This window comes from Oncorhynchus mykiss, chromosome 2 (genome assembly GCF_057628025.1).
Source record: "Oncorhynchus mykiss isolate SJ-2025 chromosome 2, ASM5762802v1, whole genome shotgun sequence".
NCBI lineage: Eukaryota > Metazoa > Chordata > Actinopteri > Salmoniformes > Salmonidae > Oncorhynchus > Oncorhynchus mykiss.
In genome coordinates this window covers 50,254,776-50,281,861 of record NC_143023.1, presented here as the reverse complement: position 1 = coordinate 50,281,861, position 27,086 = coordinate 50,254,776, and the positions used below count along the sequence as shown (strand labels likewise).

Here is a 27,086-nt window from a genome sequence, read left to right as displayed (position 1 = left end):
AAGATATAAAACTATTTTTTGTGAAGAATCAACAACAAGTGGGACACAATCATGAAGTGGAACGACATTTATTGGATATTTCAAACTTTTTTAACAAATCAAAAACTGAAAAATTGGGCGTGCAAAATTATTCAGCCCCTTTACTTTCAGTGCAGAAAACTCTCTCCAGAAGTTCAGTGAGGAACTCTGAATGATCCAATGTTGACCTAAATGACTAATGATGATAAATACAATCCACCTGTGTATAACCAAGTCTCCGTATAAATGCACCTGCACTGTGATAGTCTCAGAGGTCCGTTAAAAGCGCAGAGAGCATCATGAAGAACAAGGAACACACCAGGCAGGTCCGAGATACTGTTGTGAAGAAGTTTAAAGCCGGATTTGGATGCAAAAAGATTTCCCAAGCTTTAAACATCCCAAGGAGCACTGTGCAAGCGATAATATTGAAATGGAAGGAGTATCAGACCACTGCAAATCTACCAAGACCTGGCCGTCCCTCTAAACTTTCAGCTCATACAAGGAGAAGACTGATCAGAGATGCAGCCAAGAGGCCCATGATCACTCTGGATGAACTGCAGAGATCTACAGCTGAGGTGGGAGACTCTGTCCATAGGACAACAATCAGTTGTATATTGCACAAATCTGGCCTTTATGGAAGAGTGGCAAGAAGAAAGCCATTTCTTAAAGATATCCATAAAAAGTGTTGTTTAAAGTTTGCCACAAACCAAAATTGAACTTTTTGGCAACAATGCAAAACGTTATGTTTGGCGTAAAAGCAACACAGCTCACACCATCCCCACTGTCAAACATGGTGGTGGCAGCATCATGGTTTGGGCCTGCTTTTCTTCAGCAGGGACAGGGAAGATGGTTAAAATTGATGGGAAGATGGATGGAGCCAAACACAGGACCATTCTGGAAGAAAACCTGATGGAGTCTGCAAAAGACCTGAGACTGGGACGGAGATTTGTCTTCCAACACGACAATGAGCCAAAACATAAAGCAAAATCTACAATGGAATGGTTCAATAATAAACATATCCAGGTGTTAGAATGGCCAAGTCAAAGTCATGACCTGAATCCAATCGAGAATCTGTGGAAAGAACTGAAAACTGCTGTTCACAAATGCTCTCCATCCAACCTCACTGAGCTCGAGCTGTTTTGCAAGGAGGAATGGGAAAAAATTTCAGTCTCTCGATGTGCAAAACTGATAGAGACATACCCCAAGCGACTTACAGCTGTAATCGCAGCAAAAGGTGGCGCTACAAAGTATTAACTTAAGGGGGCTGAATAATTTTGCACGCCCAATTTTTCTGTTTTTGATTTGTTAAAAAAAGTTTGAAATATCCAATAAATGTCGTTCCACTTCATGATTATGTCCCACTTGTTGTTGATTCTTCACAAAAAAATACAGTTTTATATCTTTATGTTTGAAGCCTGAATTTTGGCAAAAGGTCGCAAAGTTCAAGGGGGCCGAATACTTTCGCAAGGCACTGTATATGTACATTCTGCCAATGTTGATGTGTGTTAAATTGAGGGTTTTAAGTTTGAGTGATAGGACAAATGTCAATCAATGAGCAATCTCATTCTAAAAATGGGTCGGATAATTGGGTTTTGATTACGATTTGGAAACCGAATGATTTTTAAAATGACTGAGTTTAGTATGTTAATAACTATGAGTGAAGAAATTAATGTATTATGGATTGATTGTTTTGATTGTTGTGTACTAGCATGCCCAGATCCTGAGACTGAAAGTGTCCCTAATCTATTTGATCTATAGGTATTGCCTTATAAATAGTGGAATCATGTTGCTTGTCCTGGGTCATGTTCATTAGGCACCAACGCAATACATTTTACTTAAAACCAGGATTCACAACCTGGATTTGTCCAACAAAATATGCTTATTTTAGTTTCTGGGACGGAAATAGTTATTTCCACTATGCTGACCAAGGTAAGTATGCTCAGTATCAACATGTTTTGTTTCGTACTCATGAAAAATGTACTCTGATTTAGATTGCTGATCATTTCTTAACAATATTAATGTTTATATCATTCCCAATGAAGGATAATTTATGTCAAGGTTAAAAGGCTCAACGAATCAATTTACAATAGTAGTATTTTTTTTATTTGACCTTTATTTAACTAGACAAGTCAGTTAAGAACAAATTCTTATTTTCAATGACGGCCTAAGAACAGTGGGTTAACTGCCTTGGTCAGGAGCAGTATACTAGTGCAAGGAGGTGTTTTTCTACATGTTTTGAGTTAAAAGTTGTTTGATGACCTATTTGTTTTCTACATGTGAATGTTTTAAAACCTTGTAATTTACTTTTAGGTTGAGAAAAATTACAAGATTATGTTATAATACTGTTATTGCATCAAATGGTTTTTTTATGGAGTAGAATAGGGATTTTAGAACACTCATCTGTGCGTGGTCTTCTGAATTGGGCCTCTGGGGGATTAATGCTGACAGTGGATTTACCATGCCTTTGGTGATAAAGCCTAAAAACCGCATTCCATAGCATGAGTTGGTGTTTGTGTGCCAGGAGGTACCAGGGTGAGGATGGCTCGGGTATGGATAATGATGAGGGGAACCTTCTTTTGGGGGCCAGACCCTGGTTTCCACACACTGAAAACGGTCTTTACAGCAGATACTGTCTGCTGTGAATTATTAGTATATTTCATACAAATCCTAACTGTGTGACCCATTCCATGCATCTGCTGTTTGTCATGAACATTCAGAAGGAGGTACTTTGCTATAAAATGCTGTGGCTCAAATCCGCTCGTTGGGCTCTCAACGAATCATCTAGGGTGGTTCGTTGACCAGCTTCATTATTTCAATAACGAATCGATGTTAAGAAGTTTTGAATAAAGTAATATCCTGATTGGTGATTGTGATCGTCTCTTCTCATTATTGATTAGTATTTCCACGACAAGTTGTATTCATTAGGTATGTCTTTCAACGATGCAATACAATTTAAACATTTGTTTTACAAAAATGACAATAGCTGTGTTCGAATACTAACCGCACTAACCATACTAATTATGACGTGACTTGAGTATAAGGTATGCTTATTGGTCATAGTATAGATATAGTTAGTAGGCCAAAAGTTCTAGGATGTTGTACTAAATTTGCCAAAATATGAAGTACACACGCAGAAGACACTATTTCTGTACTTTCAGGCCCATAATGCAATTCTTCAGGAAATGGGCATGGCTTCACATCGTTTCCAGATTTGAAGAAAACATGCAGTCGAAGTACAACCATAGCGGATACAAATTCATTGCTTTAACTAATTATGACAAGTGTTAAGAAAATGTGGAGCAATGTAATAAAGTAATGACTTTTCAAATAAGTTACCTTACATGTTATGTTGGCTGAGCTGTCCTTACGAACAACCTAGCATATCATTACAGTAGTATGTACTGGTATGTTCTTAGCGAGCTTCCTAACGTTAGTTGGCTACATCAAACTTGCCAGTATTTTACCATAGACTAACTAACCAACGTTTACTGACTTCATTATTCCTGTCATTCTTAGCTTACTAAATGGTATAGTGGTTGCGCGTGTCGTTGCGCGTTCACAATTGACATCCGGGTGCTTTCGTAAATTCGCTCTGGCCATCTACTCCAATTTCAGAGCACTCTCATCTGAGTGTTCTAGACAGTGCAGAATAATGAATTTACGAACGCTCAACACCCCTTGAATATGGCCGGTGTCAGTAAACGTCGACAAAAAAAGCGTAATTAAATTGTCGACAGCAGCACAGTCACAGCCACAAACGCTCTGGATAACATGAAAACTGCCTAACCAGCTCTGCTAGGGCGAGTGAAATTGTCAGAATGGTCTCATTTGTGTCTGGAAGTAGCTAGCCAACGTTACAAAGGCAGTCAAGCACCCAAGCTAAGGTCAGAACAGTCAAATCAACCCGACTCCTCAGCCCGAGCAAACCGCTCTGAATTTACAAAAGGAGAACGTTCTGAATTTACGAGCGCACTCTGGAACTCCAGATTGAATTTAAGAACACACCCGAAGTCGTAAAATGTCTAACTAGTAATTTGTTATGCTAACTAGCAACAGCATCAACTTCCGGTAGACATGCAAAGAGCTAGTACGTTCAACTGAAAGCATACTGTTTGTTTACAGTATACTAAAATGAACTAATAGTACATAGTATAAACTCATTAGGTATGTAGTATACAGTATGTTAGTATGGGTATTCGAACACAGCTAGCATCTGTGGTCATTTGCATGACAATCGTTACACTAAATTGCATAATCGTCCCAGCTCTAGCTTGGAGTTAACTTTCTAACTAATAGGCTATATTAGAGATCACACTTCTCCAATAATAATGTGGGGAGGTCAAAATAATGAAAAGCTATCGACCAAATCTATTCATTTTAACATGTTGATTACATGTCCTTGCCATTATTCACAAGACAAGCAATGGGTCACCGGTTTGCCTGGGCAAGAAAAGGTTGAAGACCCCTGCTTTAGTCTAAAATAGTGATGAATACGCTAAACCATATCACTACACGACTGGTGTTGATTTTCATGACGTATTCATTGTATTTCGTCGAGGCCATTATCATTGGCCATTTGATCTATCCGGCAGCACCAAGGCTGTATATAAGGGGTTGTGCTGCTCAGATGTGGGTGATGTCTGATAGGATACTCACTGGGTGAGCCTGCTGTGGAGGTGTTCCATGGGTAAAGCTTCCCGGAGAGGCTGGACGGGGGGGATGGGCATACGGTAAGCCAGACTATTCACAAAGAACAGGAGGCGCAGGAAAAGATGAGGTTATGAATTAACAAAGCTGACCTACTTCGTAACCCTGTGGTGTGTTTCATACCATAGAAGGAAGAGAGCAATGCATAAAGCAGGGTTGTGTTCGTTTATATACAAAACTGAAAAAAGTGGAGTGAAATGGAGAGGTACTAACTGAATGCTTCCAATAAGAAACACTTGTTTTGCTTTTTCATTGCAAAATGTTTTGCTGCGTGCCCTAATGAACATGACCCAGGGTAGGTGGGCTTTACCTTGGCAGCGGGGATCTGCACCGCGAGGGAGGGGGTAGGCAGCAGGCCTGCAGCACAGGCATGAAGTGTCTGAGAGTGCATGGGCCGTAGAGTACTCTGAAGCCACCACAAAAACACAGCAGAAAAGGATTAAGGGCCAGTTACGTGCAAGATAACCACAGATGACCCGCTCACAAACTGAAATACAGTACACTGCTTGTGATCAACCTCTTAAATGCATTGTTTAAACACTACGGTTTATAACACTGTTATATAACCATATCATCCTGTGTCATGCTATTTTGACAGTCGATATGGGGCCCAATGAACTTACAGAGTCAGTGAAACCAGATTGTTGATTAGCATGTTCAAGCTGCTTCTGTAGAGGGATCCCAGCACTGGGGATTAATCCTGGGGACAAAAAATATAAAATGGTGAACAGAGAAAAATTGAGTGAAGCAAGAGAGTAGTAAGTGAGTAGTAAAGTCAGCACACCCATCCTAGTGTCATTACGCATAAACCTTATATGAAATATGCCACAATCCCAAGTGTGAGGCCTACAACAACCTATAGACATTATTAGACACAGACACACAGGTGTAAGGTACCTGGCTGAGAGGTAAAGTGGCTGTGTACAGCGTAGCCCTGCTGCTGGTGAGGCAGGTACTGCATGGCCTGGAACGCTGAGGCACCTGGACGGGGACGGCATTAAGGAGCGGTTTATGAGTGAAGCACACACACAAACAGCATACACAATAAACTTCTCATAATGACCACAACATGGTCACCTTGAAAAACAACACAAACCTGACTGCTCCCATATCTGTTTGTCAAATATGTTTGGCTTAACAATGCCCATAGGAATTGGCAAACCAGACCAAAAAGATCTGGGACCAAGCTACCAGATACATATTATATTAGGCTTTCAATGTCACATAGACAACATGTCTCTCAAATAACAATTAAACTGAAAGCAGTTACCTCTGAGCTGCGAGCTGCTGGCGTAGCTGACAGGGACATGCTGGCTGGTGGCGAAGGGAGAGGAGTGCTGTGCCTGGGTGAGCTGGCCGTAGGGGCCATGGGCTGCCTGGCTGGCTGAATACTGCCCATGCTCGGAGCCCACGGAGCTCATCCCTGGCTGGCTCTGGTAGTGACGCCCCTGTCAAGTAACATACAGGACATGTTTTCACACACATTCAATGTACTATAAGTCGCCTTGGATAAAAGGGTCTACTAAATTCCATATACTATTAGTAGATTACATTCAGGCCAGACCTAAATTAAGTATAGAACACTTTATAAAATCAGGGCATATTGGGTCCCCATTCGTCAGTCCTCAAGCCACTGAAGTCCTAATTATAATCAACAGGAACAAGTGCCTGCTACATACACTGAGGGGCTTGAGGCCAAATACTGGAAACCCTGGTATTTATGAAATCTGCTCACTCACAGGAAGGACAGGGGACTGGAAGAGCTGTTTACTGCGTTCTCCAAGCAGAGCAGCAGAGCGGCCATGACTCACTTGACCTGCTGATCATTGATATAGAGAGGAGGGTTACATGGAGAGAAAGATACACAGAGGGAGAGAGGGAGGCTGGTAATGTGCATAGTACAACTAACAGTATGTGTGTATAGACAATTACGCTTGTATTATATCAATCAGTGTGAATTACCTTGCATGCTGAGCAGATGTTGTCCTGAGTGGATAGCCATGCTGGGCTGGTACGTAGCAGATGTCAGGGTTGTCATGTCACTACAAGAAAACATTGGGGAAAGAAAGTAAGATATCGTCCATAGTCACAATGTGTGAGTATAGTAACAATGTTAATGCTAGTTTATCAGCAAACAGGACTGACTTTCATATAAAACGCCAATAACATACGTAGGTTGCTGGGGAATGCGTTAGCCTGGTGGTGCCTGATCTGTATGTGCTGTATGCATGTGCTTTCAACAACAACCATAGATGTTTGCAAAACAGATCTGGGACCAGATCTGGGACCACCATGCTAGGGATAAGGATTTTTCAAGACCTCCAGAGCCTTTACCTCTGTTCTTTCCTCCGTCTCTTCTCCTCCTCATGGAGCACTTTCTTCAACTGGAGGAAGAGCTGGTGTTTCTCTTCTTGTAGCCCCTGTAGCTTCTCCCCCATCTTCATGATCTAAGGGAGAGAAAGAGGGACAAAAATAAAGAGGAGTTAAGTAAGAGGAACCCCGAAAGAGAGAGTGAGGCACTAAAGAGCTCAATAACTCACCTGCTCTTTCGTCTCATCTAAAGACATTCTCTCTTCCACCTCTTTCTTTCTCTTCCTTTCCTCCTCCTCCTTCTGCTTCTGCTCCATCATTTTGTCTACTTCTTCCTCCTCTGTGACACAAGGTTGGGTGAGAGGGTTACAGAATAGGAAAGGGGGATACCTAATCAGTTGTACAACTGAATGCATTCAACTGAAACGTGGATTCTGCATTTAACCCAACCCCTCTGAATACGGGGAACAGTGGGTTAACTACCTTGCTCAGGAGCTGATATCAGCGTGTTACCTGCAACTTTGTTGGAGTTTGCAAACTACCAGTGTCATTGGGTAGAGAGGGTTCGTTCTTACCTTGTCTCTTGCGGTCTCGCTCTCGCATGATGTGTTTGTGCAGGGCACGTGCCATGGCATTGGACAGTTTGGGCCTCTCTAGTAGAGCAGGCATGATGGTAGGAATTGGTGGGGCCAGCTAAGAACAGACAGATTGACACAGGATGAAAGTGAGCACAATAATCACCACTGACATATTGTATGTTTACATCCATTTACCTACCACAGTCCTTCATTAATCAAACAATACAATGCTCAATCAGGCTGTTATGATAAAGTCCCTAATAATTAGATCACAACAGCAGAAATGGAGCGAGAGCTTAGGACTACAAGGTTCTATCTGCAAAAACATGATTGAGATAACTGGCTTTAACATTCCGATCCATCTTTGGTTTCAACAGTTTATGCAATTTTTTATACTGTATTAATTTGACCTTAACATTAATTAGGGGTATTTAGAGTACTATATAGGTCGAACATTGAACAGAACAAGGCATGTCAATAACTCAATTTTGACAAAAATGCTCATATAACTATAAAGTCCCGAACTCTCGAAACTTTAACCTACATTATAATAATATATTCAGTTAGCTAGCCATGTCCAGAGCCAGCTAAAATATGTCTGACTAGCTCAACTGTCAGTAGCTACACTTTGAAAAAGCGGTGATATGTGAACACTTCCATACAGCAGTTACACAGTAGTATAAATAATAGTGCTGAGAATTTGAGACCAACTTTTATGTGGCGATACTTCAATTCCCAACTTGTAAGACAACACATCTTCTATATTTCCATGTCTAGTAACAGGGGGTTTGTTTGAATTTAGAAAATGCTTGGTTATTAAATTTAAAAATTGTTTTGCTCCATTAAGTAATCCAACAATGCATACGCCACCATCTTGTCTATTTAAAATATTCTGTCATCGATTGAGACAGGTGGGTGTCCCACCCCAAAGTGCTGCATGTCATGACACTAACCTGTCTCGATCAACGATCAGATTTGACATAGAAAAGATGGCTGCGTACACATTGTTGGATTACGAAATGGAGCAACATATTTAATAATATAGTATTTTCTCAATTCAAACGAACTCCCTGCAACTAGACATGGAAGTCTAGAAGACGTGTTGCGTCTTCCAAGTCAGGAATTTAAGCAGCTGAGGAACGCTCAACTCTGTTCTCTTATATCGACGCAGAGTTGAGTATTGATGACTGGACGTGTTTATTAAAAGTATGAATTTCATCACCCCACGGAAGGACTGCAGTTGTACCGGACAAACGGGAAACTCTTAGGCCTACCTGTACCGCTATCAAAAAATCATAATCACATCCTCGATCTACCCTATTTAAGTCTAATAATTACCAATTATAACGTTAGTCAATAATACATTAGTCTAAATTGTATCGCTAGTTAGCTGCCACTGGCTAACAACCCGTTAGAAATATTACGCGTTAGCTAGCTTGTATTACTTACAAGCTGGCTATGTTACCCTGTAGGTAATCTCACACTAGCAGTTTAGCATTAACTAGCGATATTGATTTGAAAAGTCAGTGATCTGTCTACTTTTAAATAACATACGCCAAGGCTGACTCTATAGTGAGCTAGCTAGCTAAACACATTTGCAAAGCAAATCCCGATTTAGCATCAATAATTCAACGTCAGTTTAGCTAGCTAGCTAAACTGCACATACTCGCATATCTAGCAGTCTTGCAATACAATTGCGTGGAATCTCCTCAAAACGCACTTTTTCCTTGTCAGAAAATATGTCTTTGTTAGGCTGGTTTGCAGGTAAAACGTAAAAAAAAAAAAAAAAAAAAGCCCAATGTTGACACAAGTTGGGTGTATTCACTAGGAACCCAAACTGAACAAAACGGAAGAGGTCTTCTTCTATGGTGTTGTAGCGGTCCGCAAACACACGTTAAATGTGCATGAACCCTTCTTCTTCTTCTTTGAGGTTTAACGGCGGTTGGCATCCAAATTGTTGCATGACCGCCACCTACTAGACTGGAGTACCTTTATACTTCGCTATAAAAAATAAAAATAAACAAATACCCTATCATCTCTAACACTACACTCACAAAAAAAATAATGGAATAAATAAATACAGTTAAAATTGCACCACATTACTCTACTATTTAAATATATTTAGTCCTACCACATGCCAACAACTTGAAAGGATGGGACATCACCACAAAAGCTCGTACAGGATAACTTTATATATCCTAACATCACTTTGTCTGGCAAAGGCTCAACATCAAAACTCACCCTGCCACCCTGTCTGCGTCGCACCAAACAACGAGCATCACAAACACTGCTGGATTCTTCCACTTCAGTTGGTTAACTTTTACATTTACTGCTACCCCACTTTTGAGGAGATGGCAATAAATTGTAACTTGGAATCGTATTAACGTCCATTGTGTACATTGCCCGTGCGTTAACAAGTTAACAATGGGCTATGCAGTGCATTCTCTGTAGAATCCCACAAGAAGTGAATGGGAGTCAATTGGGCGCTAGCTCAAAAACCCAGCATGAATTACATTAAACAAAACTCAATATTACAAATATTTTCAGAGAATATAGATAATTAACTTGTTCTTAATATCGTATAGCTTTTAAATTGTGTCATTACAAAATAGGCATGTTTCTCAACTCATACCCAGGGGTGTAGTGCTGTCGGAGTGCGGAAGAGCAGCGCTCCCTCACCCTTTTCAATTTGAGAATGCACAGAGCTGGTAAAACTATTTCTGGGAAAGGTATTATCAAAAATTATAAATAAATGCTATTTAATTACCACAAAAATTCCATGAAAAACAATAGAATGACAAAACAAATAAATACAGTGCCTTGCGAAAGTATTCGGCCCCTTTGAACTTTGCGACCTTTTGCCACATTTCAGGCTTCAAACATAAAGATCTAAAACTGTATTTTTTTGTGAAGAATCAACAACAAGTGGGACACAATCATGATGTGGAACGACATTTATTGGATATTTCAAACTTTTTTAACAAATCAAAAACTGAAAAATTGGGCGTGCAAAATTATTCAGCCCCTTTACTTTCAGTGCAGCAAACTCTCTCCAGAAGTTCAGTGAGGATCTCTGAATGATCCAATGTTGACCTAAATGACTAATGATGATAAATACAATCCACCTGTGTGTAATCAAGTCTCCGTATAAATGCACCTGCACTGTGATAGTCTCAGAGGTCCGTTAAAAGCGCAGAGAGCATCATGAAGAACAAGGAACACACCAGGCAGGTCCGAGATACTGTTGTGAAGAAGTTTAAAGCCGGATTTGGATACAAAAATATTTCCCAAGCTTTAAACATCCCATGGAGCACTGTGCAAGCGATAATATTGAAATGGAAGGAGTATCAGACCACTGCAAATCTACCAAGACCTGGCCGTCCCTCTAAACTTTCAGCTCATACAAGGAGAAGACTGATCAGAGATGCAGCCAAGAGGCCCATGATCACTCTGGATGAACTGCAGAGATCTACAGCTGAGGTGGGAGACTCTGTCCATAGGACAACAATCAGTCGTATATTGCACAAATCTGGCCTTTATGGAAGAGTGGCAAGAAGAAAGCCATTTCTTAAAGATATCCATAAAAAGTGTAGTTTAAAGTTTGCCACAAGCCACCTGGGAGACACACCAAACATGTGGAAGAAGGTGCTCTGGTCAGATGAAACCAAAATTGAACTTTTTGGCAACAATGCAAAACGTTGTGTTTGGCGTAAAAGCAACACACCATCCCCACTGTCAAACATGGTGGTGGCAGCATCATGGTTTGGGCCTGCTTTTCTTCAGCAGGGACAGGGAAGATGGTTAAAATTGATGGGAAGATGGATGGAGCCAAATACAGGACCATTCTGGAAGGAAACCTGATGGAGTCTGCAAAAGACCTGAGACTGGGACGGAGATTTGTCTTCCAACAAGACAATGATCCAAAACATAAAGCAAAATCTACAATGGAATGGTTCAAAAATAAACATATCCAGGTGTTAGAATGGCCAAGTCAAAGTCCAGACCCTCCAATCGAGAATCTGTGGAAAGAACTGAAAACTGCTGTTCACAAATGCTCTCCATCCAACCTCACTGAGCTCGAGCTGTTTTGCAAGGAGGAATGGGAAAAAATGTAAGTCTCTCGATGTGCAAAACTGATAGAGACATACCCCAAGCGACTTACAGCTGTAATCGCAGCAAAAGGTGGCGCAACAAAGTATTAACTTAAGGGGGCTGAATAATTTTGCACGCCCAATTTTTCAGTTTTTGATTTGTTAAAAAAGTTTGAAATATCCAATAAATGTCGTTCCACTTCATGATTGTGTCCCACTTGTTGTTGATTCTTCACAAAAAAATACAGTTTTATATCTTTATGTTTGAAGCCTGAAATGTGGCAAAAGGTTGCAAAGTTCAAGGGGGCCGAATACTTTCGCAAGGCACTGTAGTTTATTGAGATGCATGAATACACCTCACCAAAAGCTTGATTTTATGGTTGTTTTAAATTCAATTTCCTACAATTCTACATAGTAATGATTTAAGTTCACTACTTGGTCAATTCATTTGATAGCATGTTTAATCTATGCAAATTAATTATATGAATTGATAGTTCATCTCTCTTGTTTTTATTTTATTCTATAATAGGGTAGATAAGCTAGTCAAATCAAAGTTTATTTATGATACAGCATAAGCTTAGCTACACAATACAATTAAATGCCTACTTGCAATAAAGCTGTCCTTGCAAACAGTGCAATGATATTAACAGGGGCACAACTTTTCCTGGGGAAAGGAGGGACAAGGCTTACAGACTTGATATCATTGGCCACTTTAATAAATGGAAAACTAGTCACTTTAATAACACCACTTTAAGAATGTTTACATATCTCACATTACTCATCTAATATGTTTATACTGTACACTGTGTCCTTCACCATCTATTCTTTACTGTCACTGCTCATCCATATATTTTATACTTATATATTCTCATCCCATTCCTTTACTTGATTGTGTGTATTAGATTTTGTTGTGGAATTTGTAAGATATTAGGTTTTGTTGTTGAATTCTTAGATATTACCTGTTAGATACTGCTGCACTGTCAGATCTAGAAGCATAAGCATTTCGCTACACTCGCGATAACATCTGCTAACCATGTGTATGTGACCAATAACATTTGATTTGATTTGACTTTCCCGCTGGCCCTGATAGGTTGTTTTTTCATGGGGGGAGGAGTGTGGCGAAATCCTGCACGGAGCCTTCACCGTGTGTTGCCACTTTACAGTTTTTCTCAGTCGCTTTGGTGCATTTTTCACATCATCCCTAACATGTGCAAAATAATAAGCGCATTTCTCAGAACAATTTGTACAAACTGCAATATACAATAGATATGTTTCTAAAGCTAGTCAGTCACAAAAAATCCTTAGTACATCTCTCAAAAGTAAATATTCATGCCAATGATCATGTCAGTGTCATCAGAATGATAAGTAATTGAGTCATTGTTCACGAACAAGGTCGTCAAAATGTTTAGGCATGTTGTCAATGTAACTGTGTACTTTGACAGTATTACCTGATGTAAACTTAGGCTACAGTTTGGATGACAGTTACTGTATTGAAAATGCACAAGGCTGCACTTCTATGACATATATCAATTTCAACAGTACTATTTGCATATTACTGTATGTGGGTTATTGATTGAAAAAGACTGGACAACCCAAGGGGCACAAAGGGAAAAAAAATGAAATGAGAAGAAACACAGGAAACCACCCCTAAGGCACAACCTTGCCCGCAGCACTGTTGTGCTGTCTCTACACATCCAGACGTCTTTCGGCCCACATATTCTCATCCACATCACACTGGATATTTTCCCTTCCAATGCAACGTGGAAAGAATATTTTGGAATGCCTTATCCATCCTCTGCAGGCGTCTACTGTGATGTCCTCACATGCTGCATCCATTGCAGCTAGCAGGGTCATCTGTGTGTGTGGCTGACGATCGTACACCTTCCACCTCCATGCTGAAAATAACTCCTCAATTGGGTTAAGGAATGGTGAATAAGGTGGGAGGAATTCTATCAGCATCCTCGGGTGGGTCACAAACCATTGCCTTATGATGTTTGATTGATGGAAACTCACATTATCACAAATAACCACATACTTTGGCAAATCCCCTCTAAACAGACCCCTCTCATAATCAGGGATGATAGCCCTGTAGAGAGTCTCTAAAAAGTTGAGTAGATGCTGGGTATTGTATGGCCCTATAAGGGGGATATGGGTTAGGACACCATGCTCCGAAATAGCAGCACACATGGTGATATTTCCTCCCCGTTGGCCTGGCAAATCCACAGTAGCTCTGTGACCGATGATATTCCGACCCCGCCTTCTGCATTTGGTCAGGTTGAAGCCAGCCTCATCCACGTATACAAAGTTGTGAGAGGGTTCACTTGAGTCCAACTGTCACGTTCTGACCTCTATTTCTGTTGTGTTGTATTTATTTAGTATGGTCAGGGCGTGAGTTGGGTGGGCAGTCTATGTTTGTTTTTTCTATGTTTTGGGGCATTTCTATGTTTTCGGCCTAGTATGGTTCTCAATCAGAGGCAGGTGTCATTAGTTGTCTCTGATTGAGAATCATACTTAGGTAGCCTGGGTTTCACTGTGTGTTTGTGGGTGATTGTTCCTGTCACTGTGTTTGGTGTCACAGGATAGGACTGTTTTGCGGTTTCACATTTCTTGTTTTTGTTAGTTTGTTCATGTGTAGTGATTTATTAAAACATGAATAACCACCACGCTGCGCTTTGGTCCGCTTCTCTTCCTCCTACAGACGAACGCCGTTACAGAATCACCCACCGCAACAGGACCAAGCGGCGTGGTAACGGGCAACAGCGGCACAAGGAGGAATGGACTTGGGATGATGTGTTGGACGGCAAGGGTTGCTACACATGGGAGGAGATCCTGGCGGGAAAGGATCGCCTTCCATGGGAACAGGTGGAGGCAGCGAGGAGAGCAGAGGCAGCCGGAGAGAGGAGCCGGCGATATGAGGGAACACGGTTGGCAAGGAAGCCCGGGAGTCAGCCCCAAAAATTTATTGGGGGGGGGCTAACAGGGAGTATGGCTACGCCAGGTAGGAGACCTGAGCCAACTTCCTGTGGTTACCGGGGGGCTAGAGAGACCGGGCAGGCACCGTGTTATGCTGTGGAGCGCACGGTGTCCCCAGTGCGGGTGCACAGCCCGGTGCGGTACATTCCAGCTCCGCGTATCGGCCGGGCTAGAGTGGGCATCGAGCCAAGTGCCATGAAGCCGGCTCTACGCATCTGGTCTCCAGTGCGTCTCCTTGGGCCGGCTTACATGGCACCAGCCTTGCGCACGGTGTCCCCGGTTCGCCTGCATAGCCCAGTGCGGGCTATTCCACCTCGCCGCACTGGCAGGGCGACCGGGACCATTCAACCGGGGTCTATCCGTCACCACCTCCACGCACCAGCCCTCCGGTGGCAGCTCCCCGTACCAGGCTGTCTCTCCGGCCCATCCTTGCAGGGGCTCTCTCCTCTCCAGCGCTGCCGGAGTCTCCCGCCTCTCCCGCGCTACCAGAGCCTTCCTCCTCTCCAGCGCTGCCGGAGTCTCCCGCCTGTTCGGCGCTACGAGAGCTACTCAGTCCGGCGCTTCCAGAGCCTTCCTCCTCTCCAGCGCCGCCAGTGCCGCTCGTCAGCCCAGCGCCGCCAACGCCGCCCGTCTGCCCAGCGCCGCCAGTGCCGCCCGTCAGTCCGGCGGTTCCAGAGCCTTCCTCCTCTCCAGCGCCGCCAGTGCCGCCCGTCTGCCCAGCGCCGCCAGTGCCGCCCGTCTGCCCAGCGCCGCCCGTCTGCCCAGCGCCGCCAGTGCCGCCCGTCTGCCCAGCGCCGCCCGTCTGCCCAGCGCCGCCAGTGCCGCCCGTCTGCCCAGCGCCGCCCGTCTGCCCAGCGCCGCCAGTGCCGCCCGTCTGCCCAGCGCCGCCAGTGCCGCCCGTCTGCCCAGCGCCGCCAGTGCCGCCCGTCTGCCCAGCGCCGCCAGTGCCGCCCGTCTGCCCAGCGCCGCCAGTGCCGCCCGTCTGCCCAGCGCCACCAGTGCCGCCCGTCTGCCCAGCGCCGCCAGTGCCGCCCGTCTGCCCAGCGCCGCCAGTGCCGCCCGTCTGCCCAGCGCCGCCAGTGCCGCCCGTCTGCCCAGCGCCGCCAGCGCCGCCCGTCTGCCCAGCGCCGCCCGTCTGCCAGGAGCCGCCAGTGCCGCCCGTCTGCCAGGAGCCGCCAGTGCCGCCCGTCTGCCAGGAGCCGCCAGTGCCGCCCGTCTGCCAGGAGCCGCCAGTGCCGCCCGTCTGCCAGGAGCCGCCAGTGCCGCCCGTCTGCCAGGAGCCGCCAGTGCCGCCCGTCAGCCAGGGGCCGCCAGTGCCGCCCGTCAGCCAGGGGCCGCCAGTGCCGCCCGTCAGCCAGGGGCCGCCAGTCAGCCAGGGGCCGCCAGTGCCGCCCGTCAGCCAGGGGCCGCCAGTCAGCCAGCGGCCGCCAGTGCCGCCAGTCAGCCAGGGGCCGCCAGTAAGCCAGGGGCCGCCAGTAAGCCAGGGGCCGCCAGGGGCCGCCAGTCAGCCAGGGGCCGCCAGTAAGCCAGGGGCCGCCAGTGGCGTCAGTCAGCCAGGGGCCGCCCGAGCAGCTGCCCCTCTGTCCAGAGCAGCTGTCGCCCCTCTGTCCCAAGCTGCTGCCGCCCCTCTGTCCCGAGCAGCTGTCCCTCTGTCCCGAGCAGCTGTCCCTCTGTCCCGAGCAGCTGTCCCTCTGTCCCGAGCAGCTGTCCCTCTGTCCCGAGCAGCTGCCCCTCTGTCCCGAGCTGCTATTGCCCCTCTGTCCCGAGCAGCTGCCCCTCTGTCCCGAGCTGCTATCGCCCCTCTGTCCCGAGCAGTTGTCCCTCTGTCCCGAGCAGTTGTCCCTCTGTCCCGAGCAGCTGCTTCACCTCTGTCCCGAGCTGCCCCTCTGTCCCGAGCAGCCCCTCTGTCCAGTGGGGTCATTGAGAGGGGTGGCCATGGTGAGTAAGCCAGGGAGGCGGACAATAAGGCGGACTAAGACAATGGTGAAGTGGGGTCCGCGTCCCGCGCCAGAGCCGCCACCGGACAGACGCCCACCCAGACCCTCCCCTATAGGTCAAGGTTTTGCGGCCGGAGTCCGCACCTTTGGGGGGGGGGGTACTGTCACGTTCTGACCTCTATTTCTGTTGTGTTGTATTTATTTAGTATGGTCAGGGCGTGAGTTGGGTGGGCAGTCTGTTTGTTTTTCTATGTTTTGGGGCATTTCTATGTTTTCGGCCTAGTATGGTTCTCAATCAGAGGCAGGTGTCATTAGTTGTCTCTGATTGAGAATCATACTTAGGTAGCCTGGGTTTCACTGTGTGTTTGTGGGTGATTGTTCCTGTCACTGTGTTTGGTGTCACAGGATAGGACTGTTTTGCGGTTTCACATTTCTTGTTTTTGTTAGTTTGTTCATGTGTAGTGATTTATTAAAACATGAATAACCACCACGCTGCGCTTTGGTCCGCTTCTCTTCCTCCTACAGACGAACGCCGTTACAGAATCACCCACCGCAACAGGACCAAGCGGCGTGGTAACGGGCAACAGCGGCACAAGGAGGAATGGACTTGGGATGATGTGTTGGACGGCAAGGGTTGCTACACATGGGAGGAGATCCTGGCGGGAAAGGATCGCCTTCCATGGGAACAGGTGGAGGCAGCGAGGAGAGCAGAGGCAGCCGGAGAGAGGAGCCGGCGATATGAGGGAACACGGTTGGCAAGGAAGCCCGGGAGTCAGCCCCAAAAATTTATTGGGGGGGGGCTAACAGGGAGTATGGCTACGCCAGGTAGGAGACCTGAGCCAACTTCCTGTGGTTACCGGGGGGCTAGAGAGACCGGGCAGGCACCGTGTTATGCTGTGGAGCGCACGGTGTCCCCAGTGCGGGTGCACAGCCCGGTGCGGTACATTCCAGCTCCGCGTATCGGCCGGGCTAGAGTGGGCATCGAGCCAAGTGCCATGAAGCCGGCTCTACGCATCTGGTCTCCAGTGCGTCTCCTTGGGCCGGCTTACATGGCACCAGCCTTGCGCACGGTGTCCCCGGTTCGCCTGCATAGCCCAGTGCGGGCTATTCCACCTCGCCGCACTGGCAGGGCGACCGGGACCATTCAACCGGGGTCTATCCGTCACCACCTCCACGCACCAGCCCTCCGGTGGCAGCTCCCCGTACCAGGCTGTCTCTCCGGCCCATCCTTGCAGGGGCTCTCTCCTCTCCAGCGCTGCCGGAGTCTCCCGCCTCTCCCGCGCTACCAGAGCCTTCCTCCTCTCCAGCGCTGCCGGAGTCTCCCGCCTGTTCGGCGCTACGAGAGCTACTCAGTCCGGCGCTTCCAGAGCCTTCCTCCTCTCCAGCGCCGCCAGTGCCGCTCGTCAGCCCAGCGCCGCCAACGCCGCCCGTCTGCCCAGCGCCGCCAGTGCCGCCCGTCAGTCCGGCGGTTCCAGAGCCTTCCTCCTCTCCAGCGCCGCCAGTGCCGCCCGTCTGCCCAGCGCCGCCCGTCTGCCCAGCGCCGCCCGTCTGCCCAGCGCCGCCAGTGCCGCCCGTCTGCCCAGCGCCGCCCGTCTGCCCAGCGCCGCCAGTGCCGCCCGTCTGCCCAGCGCCGCCAGTGCCGCCCGTCTGCCCAGCGCCGCCAGTGCCGCCCGTCTGCCCAGCGCCGCCAGTGCCGCCCGTCTGCCCAGCGCCGCCAGTGCCGCCCGTCTGCCCAGCGCCGCCAGTGCCGCCCGTCTGCCCAGCGCCGCCAGTGCCGCCCGTCTGCCCAGCGCCGCCAGTGCCGCCCGTCTGCCCAGCGCCGCCAGTGCCGCCCGTCTGCCCAGCGCCGCCAGTGCCGCCCGTCTGCCCAGCGCCGCCAGCGCCGCCCGTCTGCCCAGCGCCGCCCGTCTGCCAGGAGCCGCCAGTGCCGCCCGTCTGCCAGGAGCCGCCAGTGCCGCCCGTCTGCCAGGAGCCGCCAGTGCCGCCCGTCTGCCAGGAGCCGCCAGTGCCGCCCGTCTGCCAGGAGCCGCCAGTGCCGCCCGTCTGCCAGGAGCCGCCAGTGCCGCCCGTCTGCCAGGAGCCGCCAGTGCCGCCCGTCAGCCAGGGGCCGCCAGTGCCGCCCGTCAGCCAGGGGCCGCCAGTGCCGCCCGTCAGCCAGGGGCCGCCAGTCAGCCAGGGGCCGCCAGTGCCGCCCGTCAGCCAGGGGCCGCCAGTCAGCCAGGGGCCGCCAGTGCCGCCAGTCAGCCAGGGGCCGCCAGTAAGCCAGGGGCCGCCAGTAAGCCAGGGGCCGCCAGGGGCCGCCAGTCAGCCAGGGGCCGCCAGTAAGCCAGGGGCCGCCAGTGCCGTCAGTCAGCCAGGGGCCGCCCGAGCAGCTGCCCCTCTGTCCAGAGCAGCTGTCGCCCCTCTGTCCCAAGCTGCTGCCGCCCCTCTGTCCCGAGCAGCTGTCCCTCTTTCCCGAGCAGCTGTCCCTCTGTCCCGAGCAGCTGTCCCTCTGTCCCGAGCAGCTGTCCCTCTGTCCCGAGCAGCTGCCCCTCTGTCCCGAGCTGCTATTGCCCCTCTGTCCCGAGCAGCTGCCCCTCTGTCCCGAGCTGCTATCGCCCCTCTGTCCCGAGCAGTTGTCCCTCTGTCCCGAGCAGTTGTCCCTCTGTCCCGAGCAGCTGCTTCACCTCTGTCCCGAGCTGCCCCTCTGTCCCGAGCAGCCCCTCTGTCCAGTGGGGTCATTGAGAGGGGTGGCCATGGTGAGTAAGCCAGGGAGGCGGACAATAAGGCGGACTAAGACAATGGTGAAGTGGGGTCCGCGTCCCGCGCCAGAGCCGCCACCGGACAGACGCCCACCCAGACCCTCCCCTATAGGTCAAGGTTTTGCGGCCGGAGTCCGCACCTTTGGGGGGGGGGGTACTGTCACGTTCTGACCTCTATTTCTGTTGTGTTGTATTTATTTAGTATGGTCAGGGCGTGAGTTGGGTGGGCAGTCTGTTTGTTTTTCTATGTTTTGGGGCATTTCTATGTTTTCGGCCTAGTATGGTTCTCAATCAGAGGCAGGTGTCATTAGTTGTCTCTGATTGAGAATCATACTTAGGTAGCCTGGGTTTCACTGTGTTTGTGGGTGATTGTTCCTGTCACTGTGTTTGGTGTCACAGGATAGGACTGTTTTGCGGTTTCACATTTCTTGTTTTTGTTAGTTTGTTCATGTGTAGTGATTTATTAAAACATGAATAACCACCACGCTGCGCTTTGGTCCGCTTCTCTTCCTCCTACAGACGAACGCCGTTACACCAACTCCATTATACGCTATATCCCAGAACACACAGTTGAATTTGTTTTGGTAAGGAAGAGTGACATAAAATGTACATATATTGCATGTTCCTTCCACAGCAATGGGAATGTGTGCAGTTTATGCTTACTGTACTATGTATCACTATAAAATGTTGCTGTAAAGTAGTTACATAGATACATGTTTTACCTGTACATACTGGTACCGTAAGCTCATTCCTTTGGAATGGTACACAGTACAGCTGTTTCATACTCATCTGGTTTCTATGCAGCACCCTGTCGATGGTTGAGATGCTAACCGTATGGATGTTTTCAAAGACATTGTCTTCTATAATGGTCCTTTGTATTTCCCTGAGTCTCATTGCATTGTTTGCTCGGACGATGGTGCAAATAGCCTCCTCCTGTTGAGGTGTGAAAAGGCGTCCTCTGCCACCGGTTTGGGGTAATCTTGTAGTCCTATGTGGGGAAAAATGCAGTGATGCATCGCACACTTTCACATAGACAAAAACTATGCGAACACACATTTTACTGTAAAACATACAGGTGGGTGCATGTAAGGTGCAGTATGTATCTGTATAGAATATATTTCTGTATGCTGTAAAATACAAGTGGACTACTGTAATATGAAGCATTGTAGGAAGTATACAGTATACTGCTTATATACAGTAACAGTGCACTGTACATTGGTAGACATACATGTTCTCTCTTCGAAAAATTTGAACTATTGAGGACACGGTTGATCTCCCAATATTCGGCTGCACCCTTCGACCCGCCTCAGCCATTGTAAGGCCATGATTGACAACATGGTCTACAATAGTGGCCCTTATGTCATCAGATATGCGCCTATGTCCTCTTCTGCCTCTTCCTCTGTTTTGCCTTCCACCACGCATCCTTGCTCCTCTTCTTCCTCCTCTTGGCTGTTGACCCTGTTCATTTCCTGGTCCATCCATTATTGGAAAATTGCAACTCTGTGTTGTGGTCTGTCTATATATGCTTGCCAATTGATTCTTCATGAGATGCACCTTTGAGCAATTTAGACAACTGGTTGATTGTTGGTTGAACTAACACTTTACATTCCTTCATGAGTGAGGGTCAATTTCACCTGCACGATTCATCAATTCACGTTTTTGTACAAAAGGTCTAATAGAAATGTGTAAAACTATGCTTGACAGTTTATGACAAATAGTTCAACAATTTTGCGTGTAATGGCTTAAGCAAGGAACTAATGCCTAGATGTTTTGAGGGGTAAGACTATTCAACAGAGAACCATCTACTATATTTTGATCAACATGACATTAGCAATTGATAATGTGGAAAAAAGCTGACACTTGTACATTATCAATTGCAATTTGTTCAAAGGAATAAGTCATTGCTGTAATGATGTGCACAAGTGACTAGATGATTTGGAATTTGTACAAGTAGTATCAAGAATTGCACTTTTTATCTAAGAAATGCACCAAAGCGACTGAGAAAAACTGTAACAAGTCCAATACAGCAAATGAAAGATAAACATCTTGTTCATCTACCCATCATGTCCGATTTTTAAAATGTTTTACAGCGAAAACACAACATATATTTATGTTAGACCACCACCAAATAAAAAAAAACACAGCCATTTTTCCCAGCCAAAGATAGAGTCACAAAAGCAGGATTAGAGATAAAATGAATCACTAACCTTTTGAAAATCTTAATCAGATGACACTCATATGACATGTTACACAATACATTTATGTTTTGTTCGATAATATGCATATTTATATCCACAAATCTCGGTTTACATTGTTGGGGATGAATCAGAATAGTTGGGTAACATAGATAAGATGTTTTATTTTCATTATATGCTTGTGAGTTACTTCTCATTTAGAATGTATCTTGTTGTACTATAGTGGTGGCCATTTGCAGTTATCCTTTCTCTGTCCTGGGTTCAGTTACTTGGGCCGCAGAGAGGAGAGAGGTCAAGCTTGTCTTCATATGTAAACATATATTTTAAACCATGTGAAGGGATGATTGAGGGGGAACCAATTATCTCTTGGCTCCACAATGTCTGTGTGCCAGTCACCGTGTCTCTGTGATCTTGTCCGGGAGGGGTGTATTTGATATATGCTAGTGAATGAGGTTTTGTTTTGTGGTCCTGAGTGGTACCAAGAGCGAGATAAGAACATAGTTTAGGAGACAAAGCTGAACGATAATTTATTGCCAATGCTGTCTGGCTATGTGTGTCTTTGCTATAAAGGATCTCAGTTAAGTGTAAGCACTCTCAGAGAATTCATTTATAGACACCAAATTGATCTGAGAGTCACAGGGTTGTGATGGAGCTCATATAATTAAAGATGGACTTTATGATAACTCTGACTTGTGTGTGGTTTGCTCTCTCATGATTTGGTAATACAGGAAATTTCCATTACAACATTGACGCCATGTTCAGAAATGCCTCCAAAATATCCGGAGGAATTATAGAAAGCAACAGAAATACTCATCATAAACTTTGACTAAAGATACATGTTCTACATATAATTAAAGATACACTGGTTCTTAATGCAACCGCTGTGTCAGATTTTTTTTTAAACGTTACGAAAAAATCCGACCATGCAATAATCTGAGACAGCGCTCAGACGTAAATATATTTCTCCGCCATGTTGGAGTCAACAGAAATACGAAATGACATCATAAATATTCCCTTACCTTTGATGATCTTTCATCAGAATGCAGTGCAAGGAGTCCTAGTTCCACAATAAATCGTTGTTTTGTTCCATAATGTCCAATACTAGTGTCCAATTAGCTGCATTTGCTAGCACTTTCAGCTCACGTGCCCAAAAGCTGACGCTGGTCCAGGAGAACTCGGACAAAAACTTCTAAAAGGTATATTCCAGGTCGAATAAACTGGTCAAACTAAGTAGAGAATCAATCTTCAGGATGTTATTTTCATATATATCCAATAACGTTCCAACCGGATCATACGTTTTCATCTGCAGCCAAATGGAACGATGGTGATATCAACAGACAAATGCGCCACAGGGAAATTGTATTCTGCCAAGACAGTGACTATTTCCCCTCCCATTCGGTCAAAGTTCACACCAGAAGCTCCATTCCACGTTCTACTTAATGAGGACATCTAGTGGAAGGCGTAGGAAGTGCTACCAGATCCATATCTTATTTGTAAGTGAATAGGCGATGACTTGAAATTAGACATGTATTCAGAATTTCACTTCCTGTTTGGAAGATTGCCTGCCCTATGAGTTCTGTTATACTCACAGACATAATTCAAACAGAAACTTCAGTGTTTTCTATCCAATAGTAATAATAATATGCATATATTAGTAATCTAGGACAGAGTAGGATGCAGTTCACTATGGGCACGCAATTCATCCAAAGTGAAAATACTGCCCCCTATCCCCAACAAGTTAAGACGGAGAATAGTATGTTCATTACCGGAGATAAATAACGAAATGCACGTCGTCATCCACGCGCGCCACTAGAGTCAAAATGAGAGCCACCTAGAAAAACTACAAATTCTAGCTATTTAAAAAAAAAACAAGCCTGAAACACTTTCGAAAGCCTGTTGACATCTAGTGGAAGCCATAGGAACTGCAATCTGGGAGGTATTCTTTTTTCCATAGACAGGCATTTTAAATGGTGGTCACCTCAACAAAAAAACTATTCCGGATGGATTCTCATCGGGTTTTCGCCTACCATATCAGTGCTGTTATACTCACAGACATTATGTTAACAGTTTTGGAAACGTCAGAGTGGTTTCTATCCAATACTACCAATTATATGCATATCCTAGTTTCTGGGCCTGAGTAACAGGCAGTTTATTTTGGACACGTCAGTCATCCGAATTTCCAAACACTGCCCCTGGCCCTCAAGAAGCTAACTGACCTAAGACAGGGAATTTTTACTAGGATTAAATGTCAGAAATTGTGAAAAACTGAGTTTGGCTAAGGTGTATGCAAACGTCCTACTTCAACTGTATCTCCCTGGCATATTACATAATATATGTAGCAGCATAGAAGACATTTTTGGAATCACCCTGTTGTGCTGCGCTCAATTGAACAGGAAAGTGGTGCGGCGGTCCTTGTGGGCAAATTTTGTCATTAGTCTGGCATTTATGGTGCTTTCAAGACAACTGGGAACAAGGTTGAATCATGAAGTCAGTGATCTTCTAGTCGGAGCTCTAGAAAGAGGCCCTAGTTCCCGACTTGGAATCCCTAGTTGTATGACCGTTGAAAACGTATTTTCCTAGTCGGAGCTAGTTTTTTTCAGAGTTCGCCGTTGTCTTGAATGCGTCAGAAGTCATGCTGTATTGACAACATGGCCAATGTATTCAACCTTTTCTTGCCCATGGTGTTGAATGTTTATCCTTTTAAGCTTGGAAAAGCGACCCTTAAACACAGACTTGGACCACACACCCACTCCATTGAATAGCAGGCCAAACCATTCATTGTTGAATTTGCGATTTCCAACTTGTTGTGTAATGTTTATGTCCAATGGCCGATGGACACTGATACATTTTATCTTTAATGTATTGGCATATGACAAGGATTGAAAAGGAATTGACATTAGATTATCGACTTGATGCATGATGATGACTGCTTGTCAAGCTTGCTAGCTAAGATTTTGAAAGTATGATGTTGACATGATCAGTCCAAGCAAAGCTACTGTAAATATAATGTGATTTGACATCATTTTATCTGTGTCCAATGACCGTAAGCCTTCTTGGATGGGCACTTCTAATGTAACTCTATGGCAGCACCCAAAGGGCTTGAACTTTCGAGCTCTACCCATATATTTTGCGGTGATGCACAGTGGTGCCCCTATGAGTGACACAACACTGAGCCAATCACTGCGCAGCTAGAGAACATTACCAACCCCTGGACCATGTTTGTATTCCGCATTATTAACTTAATTTTTTACATTTTTGTTTACATTGTTTGCAAACTGATATGTGACACGTATTAATGCCAAAATATCATGCAAAACAGGCAATCCCCCACAAAAAAAAAATGTGGAGCTCAAAACCCCCTGAATGACGGGTTGCCACTGAATAAGATATATTATTAGAACTAAGTGAATGATATCTGTCAGGGGACTGGCCCCGGGGGTGAAATGTGTATTTGTGTCTCATGTCTCAATGAATTCTGTGTGAGCTGAGTTTTTCTATCAATAACTTTATCTAGGGGTTCTGTCCACAACCGCCCGGCGATCTACAGGCACTGACAGGAGAAGCCCTTGAAAAGTTTGAGAGTGTAACAGCTGGGGCGGCAGGGTAGCCTAGTGGTTGGAGTGTTAGAGTGTTGGACTAGTAACTAAAAGGTTGCAAATTCAAATCCCCAAGGTACAAATCTGTCATTCTGCCCCTGAACAGGAAGTTAACCCACTGTTCCTAGGCCATCATTCTTAACTGACTTGCCAAGTTAAATAAAGGTCAAATATATATTGTTAAATGGCTAAGGGCTGTTCATTGATGCCCCGGGACACTGAGATTTCCTCAAACATGATATGTGTACCTCTCGTGCTGGCTGTGCTGTGATCGTTGCTGGTGGTGTGGATGTAAATACCTAGATTGATTTATAATGTTTTGTAGGGATTCTGTGTGATGTGAAGATATGAAAGGAGAGAGTACTGTTACCAAATATGCTGTATGAATAGTAGAGATTTGATCAAGTAACAATGGTAAGAAATATATAATAATATACAACATGTATACCCACACCACATAGTAAATGGTGTAGAAAGTATTCTGAGAAATGTTCAGTCCTTTCATGGATTATTTGATAAAAGATAGTGTTAACGCATTGTATGAAAATGAATGAAAATCTAAATGGTCTGAGAAATAAAGTCTCAGACAAAGATTGGCACATGTCCACTTTTGGTAAAAGTACAGGACCTGACTTACCCCAAACCAATAACACCATAAATGCTTATGGGATTTCCTTCACCCCACCACATTTTGAAACAAAACCCATGCCCTGTTAATTAAATAGAACCAATGAATGTTGAACATATAGAGACTTGTTTTTACTAAACTTAAAGATGGTGGTGGCTTAGGTGAGAGATAAAAAAAAACATTATCACATTAACATAAGTATTCAGACCCTTTGCTCAGTACTTTGTTGAAGCACCTTTGGCAGAAATTACAGCCTCGAGCTTGGCACACCTGTATTTGGAGAGTTTATCCCATTCTTCGCTGCAGAACCTTTCGAGCTCTGTCAGCTTAGATGGGGAGCGTTGCTGCACAGCTATTTTCAGGTCCCTTCAGAGATGTTCGATCAGGTTCAAGTCTGGGCTCCGACTCAAGGACATTCAGAGACTTGTCCCGAAGCCACTCATGGATTGTCTTGGCTGTGTGCTTAGGGTTGTTGTCCTGTTGGAAGGTGAACCGTCACCCCAGTCTGACATCCTAAGCACTGGAGTTTTCCTCAAGGATCTCTTTGTACTTTGCTCCATTCATCTTTGCCTCAATCCTGACTAGTCTCCCTGCCACTGAAAAACATCTCCAAAGCAGGAAGCTGCCACCACCATGCGTCATCGTAGGAATGGTGCTAGGTTTCCTCCAGATGTGACGCTTGGATTTCAGGCCAAAGAGTTCAATTTTGGTTTCATCTGACCAGAGAATCTTGTTTCTCATGGTCTGAGAGTCTGGCTACTCCACCATAAAGGCCCGATTGGTGGAGTCCTGCAGAGATTGTGGTCCTTCTGGAAGATCCTCCCATCTCCACAGAGAAACTTTAGAGCTCTGTCAGAGTGACCATTGGGTTCTTGGTCACCTCCCTGACCAATGCCCTTCTCCCCAGATCTAGGAAGAGCCTTGGTGGTTCCAAACTTCTTCCATTTAAGAATGATAGAGGCCACTGTGTTCTTGGGGACCTTCAATACTGCAGAAATGTTTTGGTACCCTTCCTCAGATCCGTGCCTCAACACAATTCTGTCTCGGAGTTCTACGGACAATTCCTTCGACCTCATAGCTTGGTTTTTTTATTTTTTTAACCAGGCAAGTCAGTTAAGAACAAATTCTTATTTTCAATGACGGCCTAGGAACAGTGGGTTAACTGCCTGTTCAGGGGCAGAACGACAGCTCGGGGATTTGAACTTGCAACCTTCCGGTTACTAGTCTACCCTGCCGCAGACATGCACAGTCAAATGCGGGACCTTATATAGACAGGTGTTTGCCTTTCCAAATCATGTCCAATATTTGGAAA

At 45.8% G+C, this 27,086-nt stretch overlaps 1 protein-coding gene across 21 annotated transcripts in view; it reads right to left on the bottom strand.

Moving 5' to 3' along the window:
* The window catches only part of LOC110491040 (G protein pathway suppressor 2), a 30,259-nt gene extending 7,315 nt beyond the window's left edge, over window positions 1–22,944 (bottom strand). For 2 of the 21 annotated variants that reach the window (XM_090201556.1, XM_090201548.1), the window contains exons 1-11: window positions 22,570–22,944; window positions 7,611–7,728; window positions 7,266–7,375; window positions 7,060–7,172; window positions 6,688–6,767; window positions 6,465–6,544; window positions 5,996–6,173; window positions 5,623–5,706; window positions 5,349–5,425; window positions 5,036–5,131; window positions 4,675–4,758 (exon numbers count right to left, since the gene is read on the bottom strand). In XM_090201556.1, coding sequence (XP_090057682.1) covers window positions 4,675–4,758; window positions 5,036–5,131; window positions 5,349–5,425; window positions 5,623–5,706; window positions 5,996–6,173; window positions 6,465–6,544; window positions 6,688–6,767; window positions 7,060–7,172; window positions 7,266–7,375; window positions 7,611–7,704 — 996 coding nt within the window. In that variant the 5' untranslated portion in view covers window positions 7,705–7,728; window positions 22,570–22,944. Of the gene's footprint in view, window positions 1–4,674; window positions 4,759–5,035; window positions 5,132–5,348; window positions 5,426–5,622; window positions 5,707–5,995; window positions 6,174–6,464; window positions 6,545–6,687; window positions 6,768–7,059; window positions 7,173–7,265; window positions 7,376–7,610; window positions 7,729–9,279; window positions 9,541–22,569 lie in introns of those variants that run through there. The other 19 variants (XM_090201551.1, XM_021564392.3, XM_090201560.1 and 16 more) reach the window with 19 other exon arrangements.
* Window positions 22,945–27,086: the final 4,142 nt, after the last annotated feature.